The 14,714-nt window shown below is 42.3% G+C and overlaps 1 protein-coding gene across 1 annotated transcript in view; it reads right to left on the bottom strand.

Annotated features, from left to right (window-relative positions):
* LOC147733302 (receptor-type tyrosine-protein phosphatase eta-like) overlaps positions 1–14,714 on the bottom strand; it is a 526,406-nt gene that overhangs the window by 118,745 nt on the left and 392,947 nt on the right. The window contains exon 19 of the mRNA XM_086956289.1: positions 13,085–13,219. Coding sequence (XP_086812415.1) covers positions 13,085–13,219 — 135 coding nt within the window. The remainder of the gene's footprint in view (positions 1–13,084; positions 13,220–14,714) is intronic.

Consider the following 14,714-nt stretch of genomic DNA (forward strand, 5'->3'; position numbering starts at 1 on the left):
TAAAAATGACCTCAACAAATCTTTGTCCACAGGTCTCTGAGCTTCAACAATAGATTTCACAATACTATTCTTGGGTTTAATCCCACTACCTGATATCTTGTGCCCTAAATAATTCACTTGTTCTTTCCTTAGTTGGCATTTCTCTTTCATGATAGTCATGCCATGCTCAGCAATTCTCTTCAACACTTCATTCAAAAACTCATCATGCTTTTCAAAAGACTCACCTACCACAAGAATATCATCTTGAAAACACAATATCTTCTCCATCCCCTTAAAAATATTGTGCATAATCTTTTGGAACACCGCTGAAGCGGAAGCTTATCCAAAAGGCATTCGACAATACCTAAAGGCACCCAAAGGAGTAACAAAAGATGTTAATGCCCTCGACTCCGGATGTAAATTCACCTGATGGTAAGCGGCAGACATATCCAATACCGAAAATACCTTACCTCCACTCATAGCACTTAACATCTCCCCACTATTTGGAAGGGGTTGCCGAACCACCCAAATGTTCTTATTTAAATCTCTTAGATCGATGCATAAGCGAATCTTGTTCCCTTCCTTGGGGGCCACTACAATGGGGGCGAGCCATTTGGAGGCCTCAATTGGCTCAATGGTCTTACTTTCCAGTAATTTATCAAGTTCTTGTTGAAGAGGTTCTCTCATAAGTAATGGAATGGGTCTTACTCTATGTACTACTGGCACCGCATTTTTCTTTAAAATAATACGATGCGTGAACCCTTCCAACAAACCTAATTTGTCAGTAAACACACTCGGGAATGAAGACATCAATTTCTCTCCCCAATCTGTATCAACGCCATGTACTCTTTCCACAACCATGACAGGTTCTTGACTATTGGGATTAAGAATTATATTTACATCCCTCTGATGGTGCCAACCTAGTAAATTGGAGCTATCTTCTGACATATACACTCTACCATGTACAGTATTCCCCTTAAAAACAATATCGTACCACATCATACCAACATTGTGTATTCTCTTCCCACCATTTCCAACTGCTTTTATATCAGATTGTAGAAAATCACTTATTCGCCCCTTCAGTTGTTTCTCAAAAACAGTTGCAGATACAATGGTAAACAAACTACCCGAATCAACTAGTAATTTAACTGCAGTTTTACCAAAGATAATACCACAATGCAGTTTGTCAGGCGTATCCGTACTTTCTTTTTTCACCACCACACCCTCATTGTATTCTAAACTTTTGCATCCAACATCAGATTCACTACAAACCTCATTGAAAATTCCACTCTCGTCGCCATAAAAAGTGTAGTAATCACACTTAAATTGTTGATTGTAGAGCTTGTTTATTCAGCTGTTAACAAGATACATCTCATCAGTAACCTTCAGCTTACAACTGCTCTCCACAGAACTCCCTATGATGTTACCATACATCATCAAGTGATGAAAGGGCTGAAAGTTTACTCACGCATGAAATTGAGCTTACCGAACGACGCCTGTCCCTGGATCTCTTAACTGCAGAAAAACTTGCATCCTTGGATGCACTAAACCAGGGTGACATCCCCCAACACCGTCTTTCCCTAACGCCGAACTTACAGACATTGCCTGAAGTAATGCCCTCATCATCGCCAACGCTGCAGATAACGGATACACCCCTCATTGCCACACTTAATGGCCATAGAATCGCAACCCGGGCGCGTGCTTCTAAAACCATGGCCCGAAACAAACTACTAGAGCCTGCGGCAAAACGGAAACAAGTTGCCCCTCCTAAATTAAAACCCAAAAACTCATCTAAAATTGTAAGAAGTGTGGACCTCCCTATACATGCAGTGACCACTTTTTCCACGGGTACTCAGACTGATGATGTCCCATCTACATTTAGAATGGATAACATTACGGATGCCTTGGAGTCAAGCATGAGAACCATGATGAGTTACACAAAGGCACTCTTTGAGAAGAACTTTAGTTCTCTGCAGGATAGACTTGATCAATTGGAACGCTTGGTTTACATTGGAACCTGCCGCAGAGAGACCTGGAGGCTGTTTTCCTCCCCTAACCACCGATCACACTAAGGTGGCTAAGCTTTGCCAAACATGTTCTAAAATCCAAGATCTTATTGCTCCAAAGCCTATTGTTGTCCCTGGTCCTGTGCTGCATGATTGCAAAGAGCAGCCCTTTCCTAGACATCATAAGCCTTTACAACCGGGCACCCATCTGCCTAACGCCATTGGGCATAAGGATAGATTGGCTAATGTAAGACCGGTGCTTCCTAGTGACTATTCTAACACGGATGTCTTGAATCTGCCCCCAGCTTCTTGTCCCTATGTTTTAATTCTGGCAAGTGTTCCTTGTTTAACAGGCACTGTGAGGGAGGCATGGGTCGATCTGCGGAACAAGTGTGTGGATTGGCTCAAGAAACAAAGGTTTCACCCCTCCAACCCACATGAAATTTTAATGGTGCGCAGAGTGGGGTGTGTTGGCCAATCCCCAAAAAACATCACGGGAGACTGCATCCTCAATACTTTTCGCAGGCCTCAGTTGGTCCATAATGTCTTATCCTCATGAGAGCATACACTTGTACCACGTACTGATATTTGTGCTCTCACTTTGGGTTAGTTTTATAAACCCCTTACTTGCCCTAATCCTAAAGTGCCTGTAATCTTACCTTTAGCAAACCGCTTTTCTGTCTTGTCAGATCTGGATATTCCTGACTGACAATCACATCTACGAATTCATCATGCTCAATTGTCAGAAAATGTAAGAGATTCTCTTCCCTTATCCCCTTCCACTATTCATGATAACTCATCCAGACCAACCAGAACAGCGGCAGGCAATGATCTAAATGTTTTGTCCTGGAATACAGCAGGCCTACAGTCAAGGATAGAAGACCCTGAGTGGCTTAGCTTAATAAACCAGCAGGATATTGTAATGTTTCAAGAGACCTGGGCCACCAAGGAGCTGCATTTTGATGGGTTTCAGAGCCATAACATTTTAGATGCCAAACCCAGATTGGGCTGCCCATCTGGGGTCCTTTCTATCTGGAATATTAGTGCTGCTGGTGGGAGTGTTAAGAATATACCAACTGATAATTTACATTTTCAAGCTCTTTTATTTAAAAGGAAAGATTCTTTTTATAATAATGATTTTAATACGACTCCAAACAGGAATTTTATTGACCTATTTAATTTTATTACCAATTTGGAGTCCAGGCAAGATTTTGATAAAGTTGGTGGCATCTTGTTGGGCAGCGATTTTAATGCTGGGCTCAACGATGCCCTTCCGCATATTAGGACAAATGAACAAAGTACTTCTCACCAAAGGGGTGCAGAATTGCGTTCTTTGTGGAGCTCTCCTAATTTGCAAAATGTTATGGATATTATTCCCAATTTTTTACTGAATGCCCAGTTTGTGCCAACTTTCAGAGGTAGGGGGTGTTCTTCAACTTTCGATTATTTTTTTGTCTCACCTTGCCTCGCTGACTGTTTATCAGAGGGTGTTGTCATCCCAATGAGTCAAGGGGACCACAACCCCATCAGGGTTGTCATGAGTCTGGAAAAACGACCCATTTTTAAAAGGAAATGTGGTGACAGGAACCTATCTCCACAACAGATAAACTCAGACTCAGATGGGGAGATATTAATACTAAGGAAGTGTTCCGTGCCTTAGTTTGAGAAAATGTATGTCTCTTTAACTCATGTCTGTTAGACATGGTCCATTATCCCAAGGCTGTCCGTGATTTTGTTAAGATTTGTTCAGCCTCTAAATCTTTATTATCAGCACCTCGCAGGGAAATTGAATCAGGAACCCAGATGATTTAATCATGAGTGTTCAGTGGCAAACAGAGAATTGAAGAGGGCATTGTCTTCCAAACCTAATTGTCCTATTGAAGTGAGAGAAGCTAGACATAGGTATAGAGAGACAATAAATAAAAGGAAAACAGAGATTCTTGAAGACCGCTGGGAGGTATTGGCAAGAGCAGCTGACCTAAGGAAGGGTGATGCCTTTTGGGGCGCTGTCAAGGACCTGCGATGTACCACCCACCGATGGTTGACATAACTCTATCTGAGGTACAAGGTGGCATTACTCAGAGCGCAGGGAATAAGGCACCTGGCCCTGATGGCTTACCCATCAATATTATTAAATCAAACTTGGAGGTCTGGGCACTGCTCCTCTTAAATGTTTTTATTAATCTTACCCTCGCCCCTCTTCCTCGTACCTGGTCATCAAGCATCATTGTCCCTATTTTCAAGAAGGGAGACCACTCTCAACCTAGCTGTTACAGACCTATCTCTCTTATTGACAATACTTTAAAAACCCTTGGCAGGATTTTATATAATAAGATTTTGAGCTGGACCGAGGACAATGGTATTTTGGAGTGCTGCCAATTAGGTTTCCGCAATAAGGTAGGAACCATTCAAAGGTGCTTTAATCTAAACCTAATCCTAGGCAAGTATAATATTGCACGTAGATCAGCAGTTTATCTTGCCTTTATGGACTTGTCCTCTGCTTTCGATCTTGTTAATAGATCGAAACTTTGGACAGCTCTTTTGAAATATGGTCTGGATGAATCCCTTGTGCATTTCTTGGCCTATTTGCACAAGGAAACTAATACAAAGCTCCCCCCATTTGGAAGGAGGCACCCAGTCGCACAGCTCAAAAGTTAGACAATGATGTCTATAAACAGTTCATCAAGGTTGATTCCACACAATGTTGGGGTTCCTTAAGTATTTAATACTTGATCAAAAAGTTCAATGTAGTTCCATAAAGCATAAACTTCATTCCAACAAAAAAAATCATCCAGTTATAAATCCTCCCCAATGCATTTCGGGCAGATGACAAGCCCTTCCTCAGGGGACAACTCTACAAACAAAAGGAAAATGCCAAAGTATCACTGGATATGACCCATATAATGCAAAAATTGCATCTCACAAATCAAGTCAAGGTGTCATTAACCACATGTGCAAGACTCAGAACAGAAGGGTGAGTAAAGGTCTCTCGGATCAAGTTCCTTAAAACAGAAAGTGCCAAACGTATAAAGCAAATTTGTGAACGTTATAATTACACTCATGGTATAAAAATGAAGTGCCTGACCAAAATGTGAAAATGATGCTCCTCAGTGACAATGGTAAAGAAAACAGTGTGACGGAAGTAACAAACCACCAAGGCGTGTGTAAAAATGAACATAACCCATGGTGTGACGCACTCGCAAGCACAGTACTCACGGAAAAATTACATCCATGACTCTTAAGTCGCGATATCTGTAAAACGTGAAACAGTGATTAAAATACGGTTTGAAGTAAATCCGGCGTGTATGCCGAGAAGGTAACAAAGTCCCCAATATGGAGTACTTACAGTGTCAAAAGGTTGTTCTGAAACAACGTCAACTCAGTCTCGGGAACCCCACGGAAGTTCAAACTCAGAGGAAATTAGTACCGGCTACCCACGTGTGCATGCAGATAGAAAGCGGACTAGTAAGAAAAGGTGACGCCATGTTGAATGAGGGAAGTGAAGTAAAGCGAGTGTTGGTCTATGTCAAGACCGAAAATGTTTTTTCCTCTGCCCCTTGGTTGATCCCGACCCCCTTCTAAAAAAGGACGGTTAGAAGGGCCTGGGCTGTCGCTTTGGTCTGAATATCCAGAGGAATCAGCCGAGCTATCAGTGAATCCAACAAACTGTTGCCTCCTGTTGAATCGTCCCCAGGGTCTTTGATTTTGTGGACCGTTATAAGGGCGAGTGGTGTAGTAATCTTTGGCAAGATAGGGGTACGTTCTCTCTTGGTTAAAGTTTTTGATATCTTTGCGTACTTTGTTTTGTTTTTTGTTTAGTTCAATTTTATGGAAATCTTCGATAGTTTTATTGATTTTTTCAAGAAGTTTACTTGTTTCAGAGCTGGTGTTGTTATCCTTGATCTGTTTCTCGAGGTCTGTTATTTCTGTATTTAATTTTTGGAGCTCTTCAGTAGCAATGTCAATCCCGAGCACCATCCAGTGCCGGGAACATGTAGTGCTTATATAGCTGAAACCATTCAAGTATTTTGGATTATTGGTAAAAACCCCCGGTACGTTACGTACTTGTAAACCTAATGGGATTGTATTGGATTTGAGGTAGTCAGTTAGAAGTCTGATCATTAACAGTAGACGTACCTCCTTTTTCTTCAGTTTCTCTAGGTCATCTGCTAGGGAAGTGCTGGACCCAGATGGTGTTTCTGCTGTATCAGAGAGGAGAGAAGGACCTCCTAGAATCTTATTGATATATTCTAAGTTATATCATGGAGGGTGAGGATCAGACATGCTTTTTAGAAAAAATCCAGGAGGGAAAAATAGTGGGGAGAGAAGATTTTACAGTGACGGGTGAACAGTACAGGGGTGGACAAGGTGGACCCACTTGCGAGGAAGGGGCTAGGATTACCTGAATCCTGGACATGGAAAAAACCAGTAAACCCCCCAGGCGAACGTTTCACACGCAGACAGCATTACCGATGGTAACATCATCAGATCATACTCCCAATGATATCAGCACTGATTTAGAGACCGGTCTCCTGCCCATCTTTAACCTCACTGAACATAGCCTGTCCAGCACTGAAGTCTCGTTATTGAGCAGAGGCCTGTCATTTGTTCCCACAGTACGCCCCAATTTTCAAGATATACAGGTGGAATTGTTACCGTTCTTTAGGAAAATTCGCCTCCATAGTTATTTCCTTTTGAATCCCTCTCCTTCTAAACCTGGTAACACTCCATTCAAACCACCGTCTAAATTTTCCCCTACCACTGGCATGATCCCGCCAGAGATACCAAATTTTGAAAAACTAATCTTAAAAGACCTTACTGACCTGGAAAACAAGAGGTCCTTTATACCTTATAACATCACGATAGAAGAGAAAAATGCCATTTCCTCCTTGAAAAACAACCAGTCATTAATAATAAAACCTGCCGACAAAGGCGGAGGCATCGTGGTCCAAGATATCAACCTGTATAAAGAGGAAATAATGCGTCAATTGAGCAACCATGAACACTATTGTAAACTTCCTCGCAACCCCACTGCAGAAACTCAGGACATGATTGCTAAAGTCACTTCAGAGGCACTTGACCTAGGCTTCCTATCTAAAAAGGAATTTGAATTCCTTAATACTAAATATCCCCGCATCCCGGTGATCTACTGCCTCCCGAAAGTGCATAAAAACCCACAATCTCCACCAGGCTGCCCCATAGTATCTGGATGTGGTTCAGTCCTCGAACCATTGGACCACTATATAGACTTCTTTATCAAGCCATTTGTACCAGATACCACATGCTATATCAAAGACAGTATGGCTATGATTAATATGATCGAAGACTATCCAGCACCATGTGTACGCAGGATGTGGAATCACTTTATACTAACATCCCCCAATACGAATCTCTTCGTGTGATTGAAGGGGTGTTAGAGACACGAACACGTCCTCACAGTGTCCCATCTAACTTTATCCTCCAGTTACTGGAAATTTGCCTGACTAAGAACTTTTTCCTTTTTGAAGGACAGTTTTATGGCCAGATTAGGGGTACCTCCATGGGAGCAATTTTTGCCCCTAACCTGGCCATTCTGTACATGGATCATTTAGAGACCAACAGTATTTTGAATGTGTCCAATCCTTTCCACAATGGTATCACATTGTGGAAACGTTACATTGACGACAATTTTCTACTTTGGACTGAATCACTTGATAACCTCACACTTTTCCAACACTGGCTCAACAACAACAGTGGAGGTCTCAAATATACCTTATCTACCAGTAAAGAGAGCATCCCATTCTTAGATCTAGAAATAACAAACACAGAAGGTCGCCTCACCACCACTCTACACCGAAAACCTACTGAACGCAAAACTCTTCTTGAGTACAGTAGCCATCCCCCTAAAGCTTTGCGTGATTCCCTGCCTTTCTCCCAGTTCCTAAGCATTAGGCTCAACTGCTATTTCAAGGAGGATTATTTTACTGAAGCTAAAACCCTCAGCCGCAAACTTAGGAACAGAGGTTACCCTCGTAAGCTAGTGCGCCACCCTTTAAAAAGAGCCTGGTATTGCCCAAGGGATACCCGCCTGGAACCAAAGGAGAAAAAAGATCAGAATAGACTCATTTGTGTCACCACATTTTCCCCAGTCTCCAATGCTATCAGAAAGAGTGTGCTCAAGCACTGGCCAGTCCTCAATGCTGGTCAACTGACACTAGAACGTCCAATGTTCGCTTTCAAACGGGCCAAAAACATCAAAGACCACCTAGTAAAAGCATCCCTGCCTACACAACCCCTAAAAACGACTATAAATGATGCATCGGGTCTCCCACCTTCAACTGGCCATTCTAAATGTGGGAATTGCATTTATTGTGACTCTACTATTGAAGGAAAATCTTTTGAATATGGTACTATCAAATTTGACCGAAGATACTTTTCCAGCTGTAACTCTGTAAATTTGGTATATGCAATTTTCTGTACCTGCATGCTTTTTTATATAGGGCAGACAAGTCAGAAAGTAAAACTAAGAATTGGCCAACACCGAAGCAGGATCCGGTGTAACACGGCCAATGCACCACTAGTTGAACATTTCCACGAAAAACGCCACAGCGAAGATGAATTACTTTGGACAGTTGTTTCTATCATCAAACCACCTCCAAGAGGAGCGGATCTCTCCCAATTGCTCAATAAAGAGGAACTGCATTGTATATTAAAAACTGACAGTATCAGAAAAGGCCTTAATCGTCTTGAAGACTGGACCTCCTTATTGTAATCTCAGTTATATGTCATTTCTATCATTTAAACTGTTTTTAAAGAAGTCACATATTGCGGTTAATGCATGCTGCATTATTAGTTTTACACAATCACACTGATCCCTTTCACCACTCCAATATGGCCGCCGCACTGTTCCACCTAGTCACAGTAAGTCCATCATCGATTTTTAGAGACCATGAGGCTTTCACCACTCCAATATGGCCGCCGCACTGCTCTACCTAGTCACAGTAAGTCCATCATAGATTTTTAGAGACCATGAAGCTTGATTACCTAGCTCGCATGGTTGCTCGGAAGTTCACTCCCATCAGACTGCCGTGTTAGCCACAGTGCTCCTGCCAATACAAGTGAGTAACTCTCGCCAGCCGCTAACTCAGTTTGGAGCACCCTGATACTTTTACATGCAAATATCTAACCGCCCGCTCCTTTTTAGATTGAGCCATCGAGCTCCACTCCTGGCAATTCCATACAACCCTGATGGAAGCCCCGGAATTGTTTTGAAAGGTAACTGTGTCCTTCACCCTCGATCCGGCACCCCGCCTTTATTAAAAGACCGGTACCGTTAATGTCACATTTTTCTTTCCTCAGAATGCCAATAGCCCCACGGTTTCTCATCAGTAACCCAGAACGAGGCATCCAGCGAGTAAACCAACATGTAGGTTACTCGGTTCCTTCTAAGCATGGGCGGAAAATCCGTTACGCTCGCGGATTTTGCGGATTTTCGGTAAATTCGCAATCCACGAGATTCGCGAATTTCCCGCAAAATCCGCAAATCCGCGAGCAGCGGATTTTATGGCTTGCTCGCACTGTTCGCGTGAGTTTGCGGCTTCCCAGTTCAACTTCGCGCCCCGCGAATAAGCGCTAAATTGCAGAAATACGATTTTAGCAAAACTGAAACTACTTACCAGGTTCAAAAGTTCAAGCTCATCATTAGTAGCCATTTCCTGTACTGCTTCCTGAGGGGCCCCTCCAGAGTTCAGTTGCCTACTTGCAACTATTATATGACCCTGCTCTGACCCTCAGAATAGTTACACAAAGGTCCTGAATTACAGCTAAGGCAGACAAGCAGGAGCCAGGCTGGAAGTTCAAATCCAGTGACACATTAATCAGCCCCTAATTCATTATTGTCAGTTGGGGCAGGGCAGGTGTTGTAGCTAATTTTGCAACAATGAAAGCACTTAGCAAGTGCAAAAGATCACTAATCAGGAAGCACTAAGGAAGCAGGTGCCAGCTAAAAAAATATTCTGTGACACATTAATCAGCCCCAAATTAATTCAGGTCACTCGAGGCAGGGAAGGTGGGCTTTGCTTTGCCACAATAATGTACACTGGACAACCAGAGGGTGCTGTGATGAAACAGAGGGTGGCATGGGTGGGCCAGAGGGTGGCATGAGTAGTCAGAGAGTGGCAGTGGTGACAGAGAGTGGCAGTGATGAAGAAGAGTGTCCCAAACAGGCTGGACAAGTAGAAACAACAAGTTCGCAAAACTTGCGACCCGACAGGTAAGTTCGCGTTTGCGAAATTGTACAAAACCCTCGCGAACTGGCAGAAACCCGTGCGAACACAAAAAAAAAATCTGCAAATTCGCGAGAATTCGCGGATTTTGCGGATTGCGAGTTCGCAAATCCGCAAAATTCGCGAACGCGAGATTCGCAAAATTCGCCCATGCTTAGTTCCTTCTCCTGCCACCGCCCGCGATTATTGCCACAGCAATGACTTAGCCACAATAACTGTTTCACACCATTCACGACGTACCATCGCCCGCGATTATTGACACATCAATGAACTTAGCCACAGTAAAATTTCACGACTTAGCCTTTTCATCACCGGAACGATCGAGTAACCGTGAATAGTATTTTCCACCCTCACTTGCTATTGATCGTAATAGAGACCTGGAACTCACATATACCACCATCCCCTTCACTCGCCGATTATCGACTTCACTCAGCTATATGCATGGTTTTTCACTCGCCGCAATTCTCAAGTCACCCATATTTCTAAAATTGTTCCTTACATGCTGATACTTATATGCAATTTCTGTTTTTCCTTCCCCCTTGCCTCCCATTTCCTTCATGTAAAGTAATGCGATAATAGGCATTGTGTTAATAATTGTTGAACAAAACAATAATGCTGATAATTCTTGTCCTGATGATGATGTCATAATTTAAAAAGGCATCGAAACGTCGTCGACCAAAAACCCCATATGCAATATGATGAATGCTATATTGTTTGATGCAATGGTATGGTTATGTTTAAGAGATTGAGTCTGTAGAACTGAACAATAGTATACAGACAGATTTTCGCTTTGCCTTTTTGGCCATTTCTTTGTTGTCTTGTCTTAAATGTTGTGGGTCACGGCTGTGCCCACTTGTTATCTTGGTCTTAAAACTCCCTCTAGGAACTTGATCATTTAAAATAAAATTCTTGTCCGGCTGGACAAAGAAACATGATACTACTTATTAGGTGTATGATTATTATTTTTTGCTATCCGTTCCACATATAGGGACCATTGTCTTTTGTAAATTGATACTGCCCAAGGTCCCTATGATATACCTTTTGGGTTCCCTTGTTCTTGTGAAAATAAATCCCGGGGGAAGATGGCAGAATTTAATGGCAAAAGCTTCTGGGGTATGATCTGAATGGTTGGAAGGTTTTGTCGGAATGAAAGGGACAGACAGTAGGAAGCCTGTCATTTCAGCAGCACCACCAGAGATTATAGTTCAGGCAAGATTTGTGTGTGCATCCGCTTGGGAGAATGTCTTATTTAGAGGCATACTTTCAATGATGTTTTTGAAGCATTGAGTGTCAGAAGGGGTAAGAGCAAAGAACTATGATGGGACACAGGTGGTAGGTTTTAAGTGCAAAGAGTGTAGGATTTTGAGGAAGGTAGGAAGAAGTGAGATGGACTAGAAAGAAAAGGGATGCTGGGTGACTTTGAGGAGGCCACATAACAAGGAAACTGTCCACTGATGGCATATGAACAGTACTCAGATGTAAGAGAAGCAGAGGGGGTGGGCTGTTTGTGCATGGGGGGCAGGGTGAGAGATAGATAGGGGCTGTAAATGTGTTTATGAAGTGCTTGTTTCTGGAAAGCTGGCAGAAAAAGGAGCACGATGAATTAGTTCAGAATGGGGGCAGTGACTGTAGCATATAGACTGTGGTGGTTTGTAAAAGGTTGTAGATATTGGCGAGTTTGAGGCCTGCAAGAAAGTGGAGGTATGCGAGATATGGGTCAAGGGCATAAGATGATAATTGATGAGTTTAATCACCCCGTTAAGGGGAATGTAGCTCCAGGAAGCAGAATGCAACCAGTCCATTGTGAGATGGGCCTTGGATTGTGCTGAAATGCAGTGCTATGGCCCACAGCTGGGATTATATGATGACAAGTTATCAGTGCACTGGCAAGAGTCAGTTCCTGATCCCCAAGTGGTGCCTCCCCAGGTCCTGGGCCCTTGGCTGGCATCCAAGAGACCTCCTGTTGGGATAACTGAAGGTTCCACCAAATCTGAAGTGAAGAGACGCGATGACCCGCAATGCCTCGATGCACAGCTGCCAACTTCATTGCAACGGATGGGTTAATGTACAGAGCTGAGCTGCACAGCTCATCAGAATAGGCACAGAACAACGTAATGCTCTGCATGACTTCTTTGGAACTGATGGTTGATAACCCGAAGCGGCACAAAGCAATGCCGCTCAGAAGACAAACACTAAGGACATAAGGTACAATCCTCAGAGGGCAAAACTTGGTCCTGTGTCTGGCCTGTGCTCCATCATGGTGAGGCTGACCTTGTGACTTTATCCTGGTCCAGAGTGACCAGATACCCTCAGTTGGTGCTTTGTGCCTTTAGGCACTACTTTTATCTAAATCTATAAAACAGCATATATCCAGTTGAATTGAGTGGATTTGTATTGATCTGGCTTCAGATAATTTATTTAAATTTACTCTAGTTCTCTTAACAAGTGTGGGATTTTTCTTGTGTGGTGATTTCATTATAACACTGTCTCGATGCTGCATAAACATTTTAAATATTTCTTCTAAGTTAAGTCTGACTGATTTGTGACAAGCTACCCGAGGGTTAAGCATATGGTAATATATTGACTTTTAGTGATTCACCCAGGCAAGGATTGTGACAATTGCTTGAGTAGGGTTTTACTCACTCAACCAAAAACCGAATTCCTCACACTTCTCCTTTCAAACTTACATTTACTAAACCAATTTGCTATGGATCTGAATATTTTTTACAAAAATACATCTGCAGTCAAAGACACATCAATGAAAAATTATGTTTCATAAAAAATCAGAATGTCCAACATGAAGATGTTAATACTGCATAACATTCTGTACTGTACCTTTCCAAGTTCAACACATTTTGTCAGCATGATAATTGCATATATCTCCTTTTCCCAAATCATTCGCCAGAAATCTGAAACAGTGTGAGGGAGTGGACCTTGTGCAGCAATAAACTCCTTTTGTGAGTTGTAGCCCTGAAAACAAATCCACAAATAAAAACAGCAGTGAGATTTTGTTTTAAATGATTGTATGGATCAGAACAAATGATGTTAAAAAAAAAAATATTATATTATTTTTTAAAAATAAATCTTTTTATTGAGTTTTACAAAATATACATCTCAAATACAGTAAAACAAAACGGACCAGTACACTACAGCATTCGTCATCCAAGTGACATGAATTACAAAAGCATATGAAGTTTGCACAGATACACAGGTTACATTAAAGGAGCCGGAGGACCCATATAAACGATACCTCTAAATAATCGGGTTTGCACTTAAGTAATGTGTTAAATATTAACAATAGTCCTTTGGTCTGGAGCGGGCAGGTAGTTCCTCTTCGAATGTTCGCAGCGTGTCCTGACAGTAGGACATATCACTGATCCATTGCTTAACATTTGGTGCTAGCTTGCTGTCCCAACACATGGATATTCACAGTTTGGCGAGTAATAAAGCCACCGCACAGAACTTGCGTTTCATACCTCGAACCTCCCTTAATAGACCTAATAGACATACCCGTGCACTGCAATCAAGGTCAACAACTACCATTTCTGCCAGTACTGAGATGACCTGCTCCCAATATGAACGTATCTTTAAGCAATGCCATGCTAAGTGAATGAAATCAGCTTGATCGTGACCACATCTTTTACAACTTGCTTCTAAGCGCAGCCCATATCTGTACAGCTTTACAGGCGTGTAATACGCTTGATGCAGATACTTGAAATGCACAAGTCTTAAATTACCGTTACCAATGCGTTAACATTGTAATCAGATGACATGTCGTCTGCCAATCTTCCTCCGACAGTGGTTCGTTTAATACCAACTTCCACCTTTCCATGGCCTTGTGGGTATTGCAATTTGTTTCAGTTTGCGCTACAGTGTATAGGCGAGACACTATACGTGAGGTGTTTGGGGAGGTCAGTACCAGTTGTAACGAATCGATTTGCATCGGCTCATTTGGATAGTTTCGGTATAATGTTTTGATCGCCTCTTTCAATCTGTAGTGGGTAAAGCGAAACATAAGCGTCTGATTTTGTATATACGAAAGATGCTGTAGCGTTTTGAATTTTCCATTATGATATAAGTCTCCTAATGTACCCAAACCGACCAGATGTAATAAGCCCATGCCCACCTCCTCACCAGTAACCGATATGTCAGGGTGAAAATTTAATGGTTGAGCTAGCGCGTATAGTGGGAGTTTGTGTGCCATCTGGCCTAGTTTTTTCCATGCATCATTGGTGGGGTTAATAGCATTAATGTCCTTATCATGTAAGGGTAGCCGTTTATGCGTGATAATTGCAGTTAATGGTATTGGCGCTGCATCCCCTTCTTCTATAGCCGTGTGTGTCATGTATGGCATCTTGTGGTATCAGTATGCGGCATATTGTGCCTGTGCACATAGATAGTATAGTAGAAAATCCGGCACGCAGAGTCCTCCTTTGGAATATGGCAGCGTCAGTGTGCACAATTC

The sequence above is a fragment of the Lissotriton vulgaris genome, chromosome 2_1, assembly GCF_964263255.1.
Source record: "Lissotriton vulgaris chromosome 2_1, aLisVul1.2, whole genome shotgun sequence".
Classification (NCBI taxonomy): Eukaryota; Metazoa; Chordata; class Amphibia; order Caudata; family Salamandridae; genus Lissotriton; species Lissotriton vulgaris.